Below are 20,000 nucleotides of genomic sequence, written 5' to 3'. Positions count from 1 at the left end.
GGAAATTAAATGGGCCTTAATGCTAATCTGCATTAAAACTCAAAGACCCTTTTTAAAAGATGAAACCTAAATATTTGCTCCTGAATGTAGTCTGAGTGATTGAGCTTGTGCACACCAGTGTGTTTGTGGACTTACACCCTGTACACATGGATATGTAGTGAGTCTTATGACTCTCTGTGTGTTTTTCGCACATAGTGTGTGTGCACGTGATGTCTATTCATGTGTGAAGTAGACAAATGGGTGTTCTTTGCACAAATACACTCTGTGCTGAAAGTATGTGAAGTGATCAACACGCCGAACTTTAATGTAGACAACAATAGTGTTTGTATGTGTGTATATGCCTGCCACCTTTCTGTGGACCAACGTGTGTGTGTGCGTGTGCGTGTTGACTATATGGGGTTGGTCCCAGAAGGAGGGTTTGGCCGCTGTACTGAATGTGAGGCAGAAACTCCAGCGCAGCATCCCCCCCAGCTCAGGGAGGAGCCCCCACCAGCCTGTGCTCAACCCCCCCCCCCCCCCCCCCCCCCCCACACACACACACACACACACAGAGCTGTCTTTGTCAAGGCCATCTAAGGAGGTGGCGGAACTCAAATTAAAGTAAACGCCACACCCCCCACCACATCACCATGTTCATGTTGTGTCTCACTGTGTGCTCTCTGTCCTTTGATCCAGTATTAAATGTGTTCAAGCTGACCTGTTCAAAGCACCGCGTGTTTCTCTTGGAAGAAACCTGTGCGCCAAGGGCTTTATTTTCTATGTCCTCCTGACTGTTGTGTTTGTCCCTCTGTCTTCTAAAGGCTGGCCTGAATGCATGACCCCTCCGCCCCCTTTTACAGCAGCACAGTGTTTTTCTGTACCCCCCCACCCCACCCATGTCCTCTCCCTCACCTCCCAAAGCCTGCCTGACCTTCGCTCTGGAATTTTCCAATGCTTCACAGCAAAAAAAAGCTGAGAATGTTTTTGATTTTACCTGTTCTTTTTGTACCAACTTTAAACAATAAAGTTTTTAAAAGGATTCTGTGCATTTTGTGTGTCTTCTGTGTGCCAGGCTGCCAGCCTGTCTACAGATGTGGAGGTGAAGTAAAATATGGTGGGGTTGTGGGGGCAGATGGTAAAATGAAAACGGTCTCCAAGGATATTTAGATTCCATATGGCAGGGTTAACACAGCACAACCTCTAAAAGCAAATGTTCTTCTGAAAGCATGCAAATCAGAATTTTACATGATACTCTGAAACATTGATTTTCAGGGTTCTTTTTTAAGGTCTATTAGGCCCATTTTGATTCATCCCCAGTAATGATGCCATTGTTATGTAAACAAGTATCTGTTCCACCATGTCTTCAGACCCTCTTTAAGGAATGACAGGTTGTTGTTGCTGCAGGTAGCTGGTTTAATCTAGTCTTTTCTCTTGCATCCAGCCTTGACACACACATCCCAGTTTTTACAGTCTACATACATCACATGTGCACCTCTGAGTAAGAAGTATTCTCAGTCTATGATCCTTGATTGAGACTTCACAGAGCACTTTGAAGAGCCTGGTTTATTCCATTGTGCAATGTCATGTATAATCCACAGGGAGGCAGCATAGTGGTCACATTTCCCTATGCTATAAGATTGCCATGGTTGTGTATAGAGCAGCACTTATATATATATATATATATCATATAGTGTACAGTCTATAGTACTATAGTATGTCCCACAATACTGTAATACTTTTATAGTATGTCCCAAAATACTATAGTATTCCAACAAGACTACTATAATATTTTGTCCCAAATACTATGCTAGTCCAATAGTTATTTTCATAAGGGTTATACAGGGAGCTCTGTTGAAAGCTGTGACCGTTGACAGAAAATGGCCTACCATGCTTTCCTCATTCTTGACAGTCTGGTTTAGAGTTTCGGAATAGGACGCGTAAAAAGTCATAGTAAGGGACCGTTTGTTATTTATAAACGGGGCCACCGGAGGAAAATAGGGGAGGGTCATGTCTTTTTATTCTTTGCTGAGGGGAGGGTCACCTAACTTTTTTTTGTCTAGGAGGGGGGGGGGGGTCACCCATCTTTTGTATTAATGAAAACAGCAAAAAATCAAAGTGGCTTGTTTGATTGTTGATTTCTGTCGCCATATAACGTTCTCTTTCGTTCCATAACTCTGTCAACATTGAACAATGAAAATAAGGGAGATTTCCCGGGTTTCTCATCCAAAATACGGAAAATGTCAACATCCGTCCCCATTAACGTTGGAAGGGTTGGAGCAACAAAGTAGCCTACTTTATTCACGCCTAACAGCCTATATCCATTTGGTCAACTTTATCCAGCCCTAAAAAAGCTAAATTTAACTTTGGTTTACTTGTAGTTTACCGTGTAGCCTAACTTTAAACAGTGTGCATGCTTATAAAGCATACTTGTGCTTCATTCATCCACACATCCAGCTCCTAACGTTTTGACAAGCATTTCTACCAATTGACCTTGTTCCTGCCATCTAGCTTTGCTGTCTCCATCCTTTCTGTTTTTGTTGTTTGCAAAATAATATATAGGCTAGTAGGCCCTATTTATTGGTAACCAGCAAGAAGTGCAATTTGTTAATCGCTGTCATTCTCTCTCCTGCCAACAAAAATGTGTTACGTTCCAAGTAGCAGTGCGTAATTCTGCTTCATAAAGTTGAACAAATACATTGGTCACAGTTTATGGTCTACTAGTGTAGAGTTGGTAAGTTATGGTAGGCCAACTTGGAGTGAATATACAGGGGGATTTCTTTGGCTCTTAGCCTGGCAGGTGCGCATGTAGACATAGCCTACGGCCGAACACTGCAAGCGCCAATGAATCGTGCTCTCACGACAACCACGTTGTTAACTTAAATAGGCCTACTGTAGGTTAACATCACTGTGAGTTCGCATTCAAGCAAGCAAAACGATGATTTGAATACATCTGTTTCTCTGGAAGGGCAAGGGGTAACAACAGGACAACACAGAGACAGGCCAGAATGCAGGACTAATGTTATGAGAGTACAGTAATATGGGATATTCTATGGGAAAATATTAAAACGGCAAGACAGCGGGAAAAGTTAAAATGATAGGCCTAAACCCGGAAAAAGTTGGCAAGTTGCAAGCAAGCAAGTTTGGCGGTCGTTACTAAAAATGTGAACATGCACGTTGCATTGTTGTGCGGTGGACTTTCAGAATGAATGGAGTCGGAGTTTCTTTAATATTGAGGCGTCATATTTGTCCGATGGCCTGCTATAAAATGAATTGCGATGTCTGTCTGAAAAAGACGCGCTCGTGCAGTCAAAATGAATGGGAGTCTTCAGAACAGGCTTGTCAGTCAACCTGGCAACAGTGTGTAAAGTAGCCTATAATGTGAATGACTTGTTATTTTATCAAGGATTTCTTTCTTTTTGCAAAAAATAAAGTACAATAGGCATTAATTAGTAGGCCAGGAGCATGCTGAAATTATGGCCTATAGGCCCGACGGTAATTGTAAAGCAATTTACAAAAGATTCACTGAACAAAAATGCTGATGTGGTACATGAAAATTTAGCTAAAAATGTGGAGAATGCAATGCAATCAAGCATTTTGGACGATATATTGTCACAAGCTGGCGGAATAGGCAACAGGCCGATGTGCGTTTTATTTGGAGACTGTTTTGCGGGACAGAGACTGAGTTTGCTGCTGATATTCTGGGGATAGGCCTAGCCAATGTACGACTTTTGCCTTTTAATATATTTGCTGTATTAGATCAGTCTTTCTAGAACAGGCAAGGGCTTTCTAGCCTCACGTCAGCAGCGCTGCATCACCCATATAGCCTAGGCCTACATTAAAACAACCAGCGGATGGTGGGCGGGTGCAGTTTTGAAAATTGGTCAACAAACTTTGGTGCTGATGGATGGCTGATGGATGATAAGTTTTGCTATGCAGTTATGGTTGAAATAATAGCCCATCAGCGCATCTCTAGTGTGTGTGCCTCTCTCTCGCTCAGAGGGGAGGGAGAGGCTGAGGGTCGATCCAGCATGGATTCTAAACTCTGTGGTGGATAGGATCTACAATTAGGTGTTAATAATATTACCACGCTAGGTCGAAGTACTCCCAAGTGCTATTGCGCCACACATTGTAGTTCTCCTGTTTATTCGCTTGGAAAATCGCCACGTTTCATGTTGTGTGACGTACACATTTTTATCAACTACTCGTGCAACTGTATTTAAGTAGGGAAAACGTGGAGGTGTTTGAATAGGCTACTGCTATGTTCCTCTCTCTACGGCCACGGCAGAGCCCGCTAGCATAGCAACATGCTTACACATTCCAGCCGCGCGACAGAGCGTTTGAGTGCACCTACCGGCATGGGAGAGGTAGGACTCAACTCGTGAAAGTTAAGGTAAGAACAGAGATCACTACTGATTTTGGGTGGCGTGTTCCTTTAAGGTAAGAACACTACTGATTTTGGGTGGCGTGTTCCTTTAAGTCGATGTGTTTTCATAGCGCTTTATATCGTGGGCTGAAGGTATCGACAATTGGCAGGGGAAGGTCATGTCTTTTTTTAAAAGACTGCTGGAGGGTCGTTGAAATATTTCATGCAGGCAGGGGAGGGTCATGCAACTTTTAATTGAAGCACTCAAAATCCCTCCGGTGACCCCGTTTATAAATAACGAACGGTCCCTAACGCCTCCAGATTCAGCAGTGTTTGGCTCATAACTGCCTCTCATAACCTCAGCTGTTAAAATGTGCCGAGTCAGAGGAGCCACAGGAGACCATTCCATGGTTAATTCTGGAACACCTCTCCGAGTTGCGTGCTAACAGAGGCATTTATGGTTTTTACTCTAATGGCAACAACTATGAAAAGACTGCAAACTTGCAGCCCAGTCCAAGGACCTCAGCAATGTGAAATGTTCTGCGAGGTTTGCTTGGGTAGGCGTGAGTAGGTCTGCCCATAATGGGTGTTTAAATGGAGGTAATTGGCTTTTCTGGTTATGTTAGTTTTGGTTTGTGTAAACGAAATGGTTTCAAGTGGGCCTTATTTATAGAAATAAATTGTGGTGTGTTCATGCTGAGTAGTGCTCTTCTATATACAAGTTAGGCCAAAAATGTCATTTCAAATGCCTGCTCCCATGAGAGTATTCATTTCAGCTACTTCTATGAAGTTTTCGATCAAGTTACAAGTAGGCAAATACATTGGTCTTTTCACAACAAATATAAGTGGTATGGTGATGCCGCTACCAACTCAATACAGGAAATTACCCCTGTATTAAGTGTAAAAACTATCGAAAAAATAACAAGCTGTTACACAAACCATGCTGTATTAGATGGAGAGAAATAGCCTACTGTAACATTGTGAGTGTAATTTGCATCATGTGACAGGCCGTGTGCTACAGGTGAATGATGATGCTTGTAAAAAGTGTGTGGTATTCCTCAAGCATCCAGAGAACAGCAGCATGGTTAGAAAATACAGGTGCTGGTACTATAGGCCTAGGCCTTCTGCCCTGGACTGGTTTGACACTGCATGTCCCGCTTCTTTTAATGCATCACACATCAGATAAGGCTCATACTTACCCAAAAAAATAACAGGGCAAGTGTGTGTATGTCTATGTGACAACCAGGCAGGGCTGTACGTTAACTTTTTTTGCAAGTAGCACTGGTGCTACAGAGGTTAAAAGTTTTGTAGCACCAGCCACAAATTCTGTAGCATCGATATAAAACCTCTAAAATCTCTAAAAAAATCAGTTCATCACAGTTCATCAATTGTGGTTGGGATCTAGGCCTACTGCAACTGGATTGATAAAAGACCATGTACTTGTAAACATCTCACCTGGCTACATTGTGTTTGAGATGAACAAAAGCTATCAGCATGATATGTTATTTAGTTGTTGTGTTTTTGTAAAAACAAAAAAACAATCCCTGACAGTTCCATGCAGTTAGACGTTTCAATGGGTATCAGCAAGACAGGTCATGCCATTGATTTTTTGTTAATTTTTCTTATTCATGGAAGTCCGTTAATTTATTTTTGAATAAGTAAAAGATATGCTGAAGATTTTATTCCACCAAGATTTAATTCACGTTTAGTTCATATTTCTAAGTTTTTAGATTAGTGTAACCCTACATTCAACCTTATTGTCATTGCACGAATGAAATACCGTAATTACAGTGGTGCAAATGAGTAGGCTAACTGACATGTCAAATGCATCCCTAGACTGTTCCATACACATAAACTACAGTAGGTAGCCTAGATAGCTGAAGGTCTGTGGCTAACGCAGTCGTAATTAAAGTGTCGTGAAGGTTTTTTCGGAACCGATCTTGTATAGGTTATTAAGCACTACTAAGCGAGACTGTTGCGCATGAAGTGGGCTCATATTTGACAGATAGAAGCGAACGTCCCGGTGGACTTTTTTCTTCTAAGTTTTAGATCTGAATGGTGCTGTTTGGATAAGTTGTTCGTTTTAAACTGAACTAAAAATGCAAAGCAACAAGGCGATTGCCACAAACTTCTACCTCTGCTTGCCTAATCTAATCACCTCAGCCCGGCCCGGTCGGAAGATACTTTCGCTTTAGGCTAAACATATCTATCACTTGTTAGATTCGCGAGGATAATTTGCAAGGTGTTGTTTGTTTTGGAGTTGGATTGTTTGGATACTAGGCCTACAAACAAGTAGACATAGTTTTTAATCGTGTAGACTGCAACTAAGTTGAAATCAAAGTAGCCTACATCGATTCCCCTCTCACAGAAGTAGTCTATACATACGCACTTCAAACAAACAAACGTTTCACCGGGAGCCTACACCGGGCTCGTAACGAAGAGCTCCGTTCACGACGCGCAAAAACAGAAGACAGGTCTATTTTTTTTTTTTACGTAGCCTAAGCGCCGCTATCACATCTGGTGTAGCCAGTTGCACTGATCACAGTAGAAGGTAATTGCTGTAGCCTCCCTGTCAGTCTCACACGCATGCATTGTATTGCAATAAGCAAAACTGTATACTGTAGCACCAGTGCTACCTTGGTAAATCATCCATCGCACAAACAATTTTTTTTGTAGCATGTGCGACATATATGTCGCACTGTACAGCCCTGCCAGGGTTGATAAGCATCCTGGTGGTACATAACAAGCCTCACTTATAATATATTGCACACCAGATGAGGGGCATACACACCCAAAAAGAAGAGAAAGAGAGAAAAAAGGAAAGAATAGGAATACGTGTTGACCCTGGTCGCATGTTGCACATCTTCCTTCTTTTAATACACCACACATCAGATAAGGTACACATCCACTCAAGAAAGGGTTAGTGGGGTGGGTGTGTGTCAGCCAGGTGCGGTGAGTGTCCTTGGCTGATGGGGATGCAGGGGGGGGGTAATTATAATTAAAGTGGAGTTGGGGGGAGGGGGAGGTGGAGGTTGGCGGCCGTGGGCCCTGTGCCCCCCAATGCCTCTCCCTGGCAAGGGCTAACCTCAAAAATTATTATTATTACTATTACTATTATTTCTTCTTTTTTTATTTCTTCAGTCTCGACCCCCCCCCCCCCCCCTTTTAATTTAGATTCTTATATTTGTCATACACCTCATACCTCTCATACATTTCATATCGCATACACACACACACACATGTAGGAGCTACTAGGACAGATATGTCAGTGCCCTCCTCTCTTTCGTTCTGTTTCTGTTTGTTACTATGTGTATTGTGTTTTTGTGTCTGTTAATATTTGTCACACGTAATTAATTTCACATTTTTTGCATAAAATAAAAAGAAAAAAGAAAATGCAGGTGCTGCTAGTGGGAGTTCACCACAGATGTCTTGTGGCAGCATCAACCTCAAGGCTGCTGATAAGGAAGGAAGTCGAGAGAAGCATCCCCCGCTGACAACCCAGCGGAGCACTGCAGAGGCAGCACGGTGGTGGCCTTAAATACCATTCCCACCGGAGCCCGGCGAGATGAGGTGCCTGTTATCATTCTGGCCTTTGGAAAGCTCATTACTGACTACTGTATCTACCTGAAAGGGCGCTTTGATGCAAGGCTGAGGGCTGCCTCCCCCGTGCTTCTTGGAAGTGCATCAGTGATGAGCGAAGTGCTTGTCAGGACTGACATATTTACTTTTGCATGGTTAAAGTTGTTTTTCATTGCACTGAGCCTTGGCGTTATAAATTAAATATTTATTTTGATTAAGACAGCAACAGCAAGGTGCTAAACATGATGCCTGACACTGTTTAAAATGCTGGTTCGCCACACAGGCAGTGATGGAGACAGCATACAATTATCCCCATTCATTCACAGACAGACGTGCACTCACAGTCTTTCTTTAATCAATAACCTTGTCAACTTCCTTTGGTAGTTTATCAACAAACAACTTATCTTTGGCCTTGCCCTGGTTTGCAGGAGGAATCACTCAAGTCTCGGTCTCAAGGACTCATTTGAGAGTTTACGTCTGTGAGATGCTGTGAAATGTCTAGGTCTCTTTGCCAGTCCTCGGTCTTCTCAGATGGCACCCAAAGACCTGTTGCCCCAGGTATAAAGGTAGGGGAGACCGGGGCTGGTTGGAACACTTTTCACTTTTGGTAATACGTTGAAATGGTTGAAATGGTCAAATTGTGATTAACTGAAAGCTTGGGATCTCAGCTACAAAATGTATACATTCAATGTCAACAAATGATCCCTTGTTTTGAGTTATAAAGTGGTGTTATGCATGTGTGCCAACCTGCCCCATGCACAGGGTTGGTTGGCACATGTAGTCGGGGTTGGTTGGAATACCTATGTTATAGTCCTTTGCAGTACTCCTTTTGCTTTTGTTTGAAGTGCTCATCTATATCACTGCCTGTAGGGCTTTGCTGGTGTCTTTCCTGTGTGTTTTTCTTCAGTAGGGCCCACCGTCAAGACCAATTTGGTCCCTACCGATTTGTTTTTACTTCAAATGTTAAACTATGTTCAGTAATTACAATAACAATGTTAAAATAAAGATTGATGATGTTTTTATGTGTAAAATACAAAGTTTATAGATTTGTCACAAAATAGTCATAGGGAATGTATGTGCCAACCAACCCCAAAATCAGTGTGCCAACCTGCCCCGCCCACATTAGGTCAAACTTTTTTGCACAAATGCTGTTAGCCTGCTAATATCAGTCACCTCAGGTTTTCAAACTTCATTTTAAATTATAGATGAGTCCCCTAGCAATCAATTATAACTAATATATTTTTTTAATATCCCTAACAGTGTTGGGTCATATTACTTTGAAATGTAATCCATTACTGAGTACAGACTACACACCATTTTTTGTAATCAATAACGTAATCTATTGGATTACAAAAAGAATGTAATGTAATCTGAATACTTTTGGATTACTTCAAAGTAAAAAAACTAAAAATGAAATACATTGAATAAAAAAGACACTCAATCAAGATCATTTTGATGCTACACTGATATTTACGGAGAATAACATGTCTGACATTGCCAATGCACACCCAAAATGCCTTCTATTGCATTATGTAGGCCTAATGTTATTCTCACAGGTAGGAGCTTTTTGTCTGTTTCAGAAGAAGTGATAGAGGAAAAAGTGTATTGAAAAGGCCCTTGACTCTATGTGTGTTTGCGAGTGTGTGTTGGGGGTGCAAGGTGGCCTAGGCCTAACCTGACTCTCGCCAGATGAATTTCGTTCAGCCTAGCTCCACTCACATCCATCTGGGATCGCTTCCGTTGAAAGTGATTTCGGCACCAGATTTTATTGTAGAGCCAATCAGGACGCAGGGCGGGAGTTTCATAGATGTGACGTAGCGTAGAAGCGGCTGTGAGACTGTTCTCTGCGTCACGGGTTGGCTTCGATGTGAGTGGTTGAAGTAGCACGTCAAAAGTGGCTTATACAATTATATGCAAGGATTTTTGATAAGGCCCAGCCTTCTGAAACACCACTCCAATTAATCAATCCCAGATGGATGAGTGGAGCTAGGCGGAACGAAATTCATCTGGCGAGAGTCAGGTTAGCCTAGGCCTACTTGATAGGTAAAATACTGACTATCACTATGTTTTCATGCAGCCAATAAACGGTTTCGAATCAGTGTATTGGGAATAAACTGAATATGCATGTGTTTTATAAACACCTTATTCTGATTGAAATAAACCGAGAAAGGCCATATTCGGGAAGAGCCGGGACGATTGAAACGCGGGAAAAATGAAACATTCCAGTTTTCTCCGAGTGCAACGATGATAGACAGACGTCCTTTGGTCAAAACATAGAGCATGTTAACATCCTTCTATCAGCCAAATATCTTCCTGCTATGTCCTTTTATCACTGTGTTACAGGCGATAAACGGGTTTTGATGATTGAAAGTAAACTTCATTAGTGGTTACATTTTTTCAATCATTAATGAGTGTTTTTTCATTTAAAGGTTCGACTTCATGTTTATTCAGTAGACCATTTAGTGTTCTCCACAATCCCAGACTTTCATACTGCGTGCTTGTTTACATGGAAAGCAAAACAGGCTATAGTGGCATATGTCTTTGTCGGGACGATTGTCCCGACCAGGCTGTAACTCCATGTATTTTAAGTAAATGCACAAATATCTGTGTTTAAACAACAATTTATGGAGGTGAGACATGGAAAAACAGTTTTAGAAAGATTAAAATATATTTGGGCCCACCAGGTAGGGGGTCCCAGAGTTAAATTAACATTAGGGTACCAAAGAGATCTACTAAAAGAGGGAACTACTACAACAGAGGGGACTGGTGGCCAAAGACCTCAGCTCTGATGTATCATCCTTGGGGAGCCCTGGGGGAGCTCCCCCCGGAAGAAACCTTTGTATATTCTAACATTTTAATGCATCAATCTGGTGCACTTTGAAAAGGTGATTATTTTTATCTATGGGTGGAAATATTTGTGCTGTAGCCTAAACTATTTTGCACTTCAGAATTTTAACCATGCACACACAGGTGGAATAGTTATGATGATACTGCAAAAAGTTTACAACCACAAAGCATATGTGCTGAGTTTCACATGCCACAAGCGGTCTACTATCTGCCAATCTGATTTTGCTATCTGGATATAAGAACCATGATAGTGGGGTAGGCTACTCTGTGGCTAAGCAATTTACAAAAATGTAGTAATTTGTTGCAATTTCAAAACCGGATTACTCGGGAACCGCTTATTGTAGACCTACAGAGGCATGCTTTCCTCGTATTCGGTAAGGTCTGCTGTTTATTGTGATATAGAGTTTGCCATGTTTTAAGTGAAGAGTTTGTGAGATATTTCACCGAGAGTAATGAGTGCGCAGAATGCAAACATGGTTAAATTTCATACAACGTTAACCATTTATCACAGCAACCTGGCGCTAATATGATTGGAAAGCTTAGATTCCGCTCGCTCACGTGATAGGCCTATGCTGTGTGATATGTGATGAGTAGGCCTACTCTGTGAGCAATTCAGTTGAACTTGGACTTGAGATTTTACTGGGGCACAGCAGTTTCGTATTGGGGCACGTGCCCCAGTAAAAAGGTATTTGACCGACCGGGTTGACATTTCACCGTGAGAATCGGGGTGTGGTGTGAGAGCGTGTGAAGCCCATATGTACCAGCTAGCTACAGTTACACAACTAATAAGCCTATAAGCAGACATTAGGGGGTGTCCTCATTTTGGCCAATTTGTCCTTACTTTATAGACAACTTGTCCTCCTTTTCAGAGTCTAGTTGGCGGTCACTAGTTCTGCTACAATATAGCACACATGTAGCCTCTACTTCCTCTTTTAAACACAAATTATGACTATCAACTGCTCATGTATTTCTGCACAGAACCACTCACATGAAGTGAAAAAAATAGGTGTTCATTTTATCCTCTAGCTGGGTTGCGGTTGGTTGTGCTAAAAGGCAATAACCCCTAAAATTAGGACTTCTGGCAAGTTTTGTGCAAATAAATGACAGATTGAGACTTACAATAACCATCAACACATATAAGGCATCTTGCTGTGAAAAAAGATGGCAATTACAAAGCATGATTATCACACATAGCGTAACCTGTGTTATTTGAATGAGGGGCCCCGTTTAGATATCAGGGTGAATAATATAACCTATGTTATATGATTGAGGGGCCCTATTCCGATCAGGGCTGGAGAACATAGTAGTGACTTCACGCAGACAGGGATCCCTGAACACTTGGGCCCCTGGGCATGTTAGGCCTGGTCAGTAATCCATCCATGCTCATAAATTTGCCTGTTTAGAACTATTGGACTGTTTTGGAATTTCTGGTGTGTGATATTCCATATGTAGCCTTATTCAAGTTTTAATAGCCTAAATGTTTGGGATAAAAAAGCTAATTTACAAAGTGATTCCATGCCCCCTTGAAAAAAGCATTTTGAGTATTTTCAAAATATAAAAATACAGTATTTTGTAGTTCATTATGATAAACTAAAAAGAGGGTATTTGATATTTTATTTTAAAATAGGCTACTTCCTGATGTATTTTTGGCCATCCCTGTATGTACTGAAACACATAAACAAAATGTAATCAAGTAATCTTAGACAATGTAACTATAATCTGATTACACATTTTTTTTATGTAATCTGGTCTGATTATAGTTACTATTTTTTTGTAATCTGATTACGTAATCCAGATTACTTGTAATCAGTTAATACCCAACCCTGATCCCAAACTATTACCCTTCTAGGATGTATTTAGTTGGAGGTGCATATTCTAACTTTTGACACTACAAAATTAAAAAGTTGTTCTCACCTAAAGGGTTAATGACCTGGAGACCAGTTATACGTGAGTTTACTCTACTCAATAAGGCCGTCAGTTAGTGTTGGAATTTTGTTGCAGCTCCCTCTAGTAGCCTGGATATTAACAGTGTTTCAACCTGCCCCTGTTCCAACCAGCCCCGGTCTCCCCTACCTTGGCAAGACCTGTCGCCCCTGGACACGTGATATGCCAATGTGTACGTTGGCAGGCCACCAGGGGCTGTGTTTTGGGCTTTATACCTACTTGGCTCTCACAAGTCAGTCATCACTATCATCAAAGGTTTTAGCAGTCCGGATTTATAGTTATATTACACTATAAATGTTCATAAGTGCCCTGAAATACTAAAGACAGAGTAGCACACAAACAAATGTCTTGTTTGAACATGGAGTTCCTGAAGAAGACACATTTTGTACACAGTCTTCTCCATATCACACGTCTCACCCGATTAAAAGACATCAATAAAAGTAGGCTCCTTTTACGCAACCCTCCCCCACCAGCTCCTCTCAAAAGCTCCAACCCTGCGTGAATAGAACTATGGGACGTCGTTGGCAGCTAGGGCCCAGGGAGCATACGGGCTCTGAGAGAATGATTGCACACAGTGCCTGCAGCGTAGACTGGGGTAGCAGCTGACCTCCAGTGCTGTTTGTTAGACCTTACCAATGCCACCCCCTAGCCTGATCCAGTGTTTAAGCATCTCTCCAAACTGCAGGCTGCTGCCTGATGAAACCTTCCTCAGGTGTAATGTGGAAGATATCCCATGTGACAAAACCTGTCATATTCCCTATTTTTTTTTCATAAAAAAATGTCAAGTCAGTTTTTGATAAAACTCATGAGGAAAGAGGGGCTTTGTTTGATGCTAACATCATCTGATGTGCCCTAGTTTGAGGGGATTTCAGTAATGAGATCATCTTTTTTTGAGGGAGAATCACGTCATTCGGTTTTAATCTTACCGATGTACCATAGATAGATGAAGGGAATTGCATCAATTAGTCTGATGCGGAGAACATCAAATGGGGGACTTCAAAGAAGTTATCAGCACTACGAGAATGTAACTGACAAGCAATAACGCACACTGTGGTAGGCTACATTCTGCTTAGCCACATAGTTAATCAGGCTTTTTTATCATTGTGTGTGCCTGTGTGAGAACGGCAGACGATATGAAATTGTACACAAATTGTACAAAAGCACCAAAGGAATATCTTAAACTTCTTTTCTGATGTAACCAGTTGCCCCTTAACCCTCCTGTTATCCTTGGGGTCAATTTGACCTCAAGCAACGTTTAACATCATAAAATATATAGTTCACTTTTTTTTTTTGCTTCATGTTTCATGACTTTTCCTCAATTAAAGGGTACAACAGAGTTAGCATGAAATTTGTACAATAATATGTTTTCAATGTCCTATACAAATATTTTGTACATTGATGTTCCTTGGGGTCAGTTTGACCCCAGCTGTATGAAACATAGGATACATGAATATTTGACACATTATGGATATTATTATTTGAATAGTATGAGAACATATTGTTATCATTATTACATACACAAGTACTTATTACATATAAGTCATTTTGGCAGGACTGTATAAGTCAAAAGGGGAAGCAACAGCAAGCATTTTGGCTGCTGACACTGGATGGGCAATATTGCCAGCCAGGGTTCTAAGGTTCATAAAGGGGTGGGATTGTTTTGTAGGGCTTTTGGTGGTGGCTATTACACTCTTGTTAAGTACCTGTCACAAAAAAACTGGGTAACAATATGAATTATAATCATTTTCTGAGGGTTTATTTAGCTGGGGTCAAATTGATTTGAGGATAACACAAGGGTTAAACTATGATACCAGGGTATATGCAGGAATCATAGAGTTGAATTTACTACTTTTTACTACCTTTTTTACTACCTCCACAATATTTTTTACTACCAACACGACATCAAGCAGCAGCCCTTTTTTTTTTGGGGGGGGGGGGGGGGGGGGGGGTTATGCAAAGCACCACTTACTACTTGCTATAAAGTATACATCATAAATATTAGGTACACTAATAATTTCTAATTGTGATCATTAAGTATGGTAATTGTCAATGACAATGTTTTTTTGTAGTGTCGAGTTCAGTTTCAGTTGTCCTTACCTTAACCCTAGCCCTTGAGTTATCCTAACCAGCCCTTAGCCTTAATAAGGTGAATGATAACCTTGGCACAAATTACGCTAAAACACCAAACATGTGGGGGGAAAAAGGAAGAAAAAACACCACCGAAAACCCCCCCCCCCCCCCCCAAAAAAAAAACAATAAAAAAACAACAACTCCAGTCTAAGGATAGGCCCAGAAATCTATTTCTATGGATATATAAAGCCATTATTATTGGTATGGTATTGTTGTTGCACATTTGACACTAAAGCAGTCCGTGAAAACATGCACATCAGTGGACTGCTTTACTAATGCAAAATTGAAAACTATGATTTCATTGCATTACTCAGCATGGATGCACGATGCTTGCATGATAAATACTTCCCAAAACAACAGTTAGGTAGGTAGGTAAGGATGCCATTTAGGAGTGTAAATCAAGTTTAATCACAATTTGATACAATATAGATTATTTAAGCCAATGATTTGATTCTTTTCAATACTTCAAAATGTGTAGCAATGCGATTCGATGCGCTACTGGGGTCTGTTGTCGATAGGAAATGATAGATTTTGGATTCAAATGCCAATATTATAGGCTAAATTATAGGCCAAATACTGAACATTGACTGTGGAATCAAGTAGGTTACAGTTTTTCTTTTCCCCCCTAAACCCTCCTGTCACTAGCTAGATGCTTTCAAATTTAACATGGTTTTAAAACTCATATGTTGCAGTTTTCCGTCACTGCAATAAAACTAGCCTATTTGGAATATTTTGTAGGCCTGCTGTTCCTTTGATGAGAACAATTTAACTGATCAAGTTTTCATAGGCTATTGAATGATTTAAATGTGAATGCCATAAACTTAATTCGCCATTAACTAGATTAGCGTAGTTCTTCACGCAGTTGTCATCTAAATGCAGTGTTTTATAGGCTATTCAAAGAATTTCACGTTCATCACTCAGTTGTGGTGTAGGTCTGTCTTGAGTGATCGCTGTCCCTTTAAATGTCTGGGACTTTAAATAACGGGACTTTTAAACTGCATGCTGTTTTTGTTGATGGACAGTGCCGTCTTTGATTCAGTTTTCTACCGTTTTAATAAATGACACGCGCACTTGCGTGGTTAAAAGTAAGGAATTGTTTTCACTTGTTTTCTTGCAATTCCGTAATATTAGATACTAGGTCTAGGTTACGTTAAAAAAATGTTGTCGGTTACTATGTCAGTGACTAGTTCGAACTTTGTTACTGATGGGCTAGGTGGAATTTTATTGCACGGTTCTGGATGATCACAGTCAGATGGCAGCGCTACCGTCAGCTGAACGAAAGCTTACACTAGTCAAGTCCACAGTTGTTAAAACTTCCAGCTGAAGTAGCCTAGTGTAAACTGAGAGAGTTGCCTCCTAACGGAGTGAGTGTAGCAGCTAGCCTATATTTTCTTAGCTGCTATCAGAGTGATAGGCTAGCCTAGGCCTACATCTACCGCTCCTTTGCTAAATGAACAAATATTATCAGATGAGTGACAGAAGCACCGGACAAGCAGGCCCATATGATAAACGCTGCTCTGGTAGCCTGCGGTAGGGCCTAGATGACGTGAAAACGCGAGAGTCCCCGAAAAGCATCCCTGCATCCCCGGCCCCTAACAAACTCTTCGGATCTGCACGATTCATATAAGTCGCCCAAAGCAACGTGAAGGAGACACCGAAAATCGCGTTGTTTGTATCCCTGTAAAACAACTGAAAAGGCGAAAATGTTGTTTGTTGGCGTCGCTGATCAACCACGGAACTCTACACAGTTTACTTCTGTCATTGCTATCGACTCCGACTCACTCAGGTCCTGTTAGCACGTATATATTTTTTAATTAGGCAAGATGAAGTTAAACCATGTAGACACAAATATTAAGCAAAAATTTTAAACTCATTATATATTGAGGTGGTGATGAAAAATTTACTACCAAGTCAAATTGCATTTATCACCTTTTACTACCTTTCAAGGGCCTTAATTTTGGTAGATTCTATTTACTACCTTTTACTACCTTTTACTACCGCGCGGACACCCTGGATACCTGCGCTACAACCACAATAACAGTACAAGCTCGCTGTAGACAGGGCACGTGTTCGCCTAGTGCATGAATCCCTCGTGTTTATGATAATGGCCATATTTCATTGTGACCTTGTTGAGAGCGCGGCTCGTGGTCCTGGGGATAGCCCGCGCTGGTGATGTGCTGAGTCAGCACGCATGTTGACAGCACATTTCTTGAGCCACTAGATTTTACAGCTGAACCGAAGGGTACAGCCATGGTTGTCGTGCGTTCCACTAGTCTTGGGAGTCGGGACCTGACCTAGAATAAGATTCATTACCAGTCCACTGCCAGAATCCATCTACTACCATGCCCCCCCCTCCCAGTTTTCCAGTTTTCACCTTGATGTTTGGGAGAATGTAATGCGGTATTATTTTAAGACATTGAGAATTTTTTATCCTGAATAGACTATTTTTGTGATTGTTTTGTTTCCTCAGAGAGGAACAAAAATGCTGTTTCAGTTGTGATTGTGCTGTTTTCATTAACCTCAGATGTTTTTTTTTTGCATACCTAGCATTTCCACTTGACAGTTTCACAACTTCTGCCAAGAAAAATAAAACAAATATTGAAACCTCATGGTTTCCACTCATTAGGACAACTGAACTGCGGTAAGGGCCAAGTGGATGAGGTCCACAAAAATTCACATTTTTGGCCATTCCCAAAACTGTAGGCCTACCTAATTAAATATTCTGAATGGCAAAGGCACTCAATTGTTCCATCTGCAATTAACCCCTGTATAAAACTACAGCAAAGACTTTTATGGTGCTCCTTTATTCTAGTAATTGATTGCTGTTCTCTAGACTTGTTTGGGCGTGTGTGTGTGTGCATTGTATGTGTGTGAAGTTAACACTCAGCCATTTATACCAGTTCTGCAGTCACACGGCAATCCTCTCCCTGCTTATGAGGCATGACCTATTGAAGCACTCTGGAAAAAAAAACTAATTTGCAGTCAGCAAATCCCAAGACAGTGCCTTGATTTCATCTGGTTGAAAGGCTTTTAATATGACTCAGTCTCACCGTCTCTGCTGGTTCCCATTTGGATAGCTCCAAGTCCCTGTTTCTCCCTGCACTGCTCTCATCTCAGTCATCTGCAATCGTCTATTCCTGTCTAATGCTCATTCTCTGCCTCAGTCTGTCTTCTTTGGTTGGGGTTTCTGCCATGTCTGGTCTTTCTTTGCCCCCCATCCTCATGTCTGTGTCTAGCTGTCTTAATTAAATATGTTTGTGAACCATTACTCTCTCTCTCTCTCTCTCTTCTGACTGCAGAGGTGAGCGAGGTGATACTATACACTGAGTCTCCAGAGTACATTTATTACCACCCTGTGGTGGTGCTTGTCTGTGCGTATGTGGCTACGTTTGCATCAGTCTGGGTTACCTTGAAGCAGAAGACCCAGAGCAGCAGTCGTAAACAGCCCTGCATCCCCGGAGGCGACTCCACGCACCACTGAGTAAACAGTGGCTGTGTCTGCTGCTGGGGACAGATGTGTAAACCATAACGCACTGAGATGCACTCGCGCCGATCGCTTTTGCTGACTGCATTTATATCCCCTGTTGCTATTCCCTTCCTTTGTTTCCTCTCTTTCAGTTACTGTCTTTCTAATTTTGTCTCATCACCTGAATTTCCCTCTAGTCTTTTCTCCCCGGTTCTCCCTTCTTCACCTTCCCATTTGTCTCTGAAGTGAAGCAGTGAAAAAGTGTCACACGGCGGCCATATTGAAATCCATATTGCACTTTTTAATTTTGTTCCAAGGACAATACCGGCGTCCCATTGAGGCTCAGACACACTCGGCTATAATTGTCGCCGTTGCCAAAGAAACACTTATTGCTTGCAGACTCCCAGTCCGCAGACAACGTTCACATTTTCACAAGTCATGTTCGCAGTTGTATTGTAAAAACTGTAACAAAAAAAAACATCTTGTGATAGTACTACACCAGGGGTGTTTTCTGTTTGTCCTTGTGAAAAAGACGACGTGGTGTTAATATATAATCTGTGGGGGGGAATGTTACACAAACCTGAAGGTCTGACATTTCGACTCGGTGTGGGATTTTTTTTCTTTCTTTTTTTTAAAATACAAAGTTCTTAACACCAAAACTAATAGGCTACATATAATCTCTCTCTTTTTTTACAGTGGGTAATGCATGTTGTGTTTGTGGCACCAATCTCTCCTGCCGTAACAGACCGTTCAGAGCAGAGAGACTGGGGCTATGGAGGCTTCTGTGTGGGTTCCGGAAAGTTCCTAAAAGGCCTTAGTGGTCCAGAATGCGCAGATTTCCTGACACTATCTTGTTCTCCAGCATCGATCCGGCCGGAATGTCGATCCTGTCTCCATGATTGGCAATGATGATGACAGTTCCCTATAGAATCGGAGGGGCAGGAATAGCAGATATTAGGAACTGACGATTAATGCAACTGCCTGCAGCATGAAGAGCATACAATTAAGCAATAAACCCAGAGGCCGTAGGCTACACTGATTTTAGAACAGCTAAGGGGCATTGTTAGGCACAACGCACTAGCGGACAGATAAATACCATACTTGACAGTGACATACTGTACATTCTGCGATCACAAAAGGCAAAACGAAAAAAAAATAAATGTCAGAACTAATTACATGTATCCCTAGGATGTGCCTCTAGCAGATCTGATTAGATGTTTAGCTTTAGTCACTTACTCCATTTAGTACTTTAAAGTAGGTTACACTGATTAACAGCTAAGGGGCGTTGTTAGGCACGACACGCTAGCGGTCAAGGTGTATGTTTATGCTGCATTTTACAACGGCATCGAACGTGATTCAGCCAATCAAAATCAAGGACCGGAACTATCAGTTTTAGAAAATTATATTTCCACCCAAGTACGACATTCAAACCCGTACATCATCATCTACCGGTAGACTAAGATGATTCTCCGGGAATTTCTTTTTAGTTTTGGCAGAAAATTCGACTGAGGTTAAAGGAACCGTATGTAAGAAATGTAATTCAATTAATCATAAAATGGCCCTGATTTGTCACTAGACATTAGGAAATGATGCATATTTCAAATATTTATATCACTGACAGCAGTAGCATATCCAAAACATCATTTACCCTCCCAGCACTGTTAGTGTCCTAAGATCGTATGGAGAGTATGA

The 20,000-nt window shown here is 41.4% G+C and overlaps 1 protein-coding gene across 2 annotated transcripts in view; it reads right to left on the bottom strand.

Annotated features, from left to right (window-relative positions):
- Positions 1 to 18,588: 18,588 nt before the first annotated feature.
- Positions 18,589 to 20,000, bottom strand: part of ugp2b (UDP-glucose pyrophosphorylase 2b) — a 44,134-nt gene continuing 42,722 nt past the window's right edge. For both annotated transcript variants that reach the window (XM_076285960.1, XM_076285959.1), the window contains exon 10: positions 18,589 to 19,230. In XM_076285960.1, coding sequence (XP_076142075.1) covers positions 19,123 to 19,230 — 108 coding nt within the window. In that variant the 3' untranslated portion in view covers positions 18,589 to 19,122. The remainder of the gene's footprint in view (positions 19,231 to 20,000) is intronic.

The sequence above is a fragment of the Alosa pseudoharengus genome, unplaced genomic scaffold (assembly GCF_046254945.1).
Source record: "Alosa pseudoharengus isolate Yale_2024_CS ecotype anadromous, Long Island Sound unplaced genomic scaffold, YU_APseudo_1.1 YU_APseudo_1.1_scf_15, whole genome shotgun sequence".
Classification (NCBI taxonomy): domain Eukaryota; kingdom Metazoa; phylum Chordata; class Actinopteri; order Clupeiformes; family Clupeidae; genus Alosa; species Alosa pseudoharengus.
Note: the sequence above shows the minus strand (reverse complement) of the source record. Positions and strands in the feature narration are given on the sequence as shown.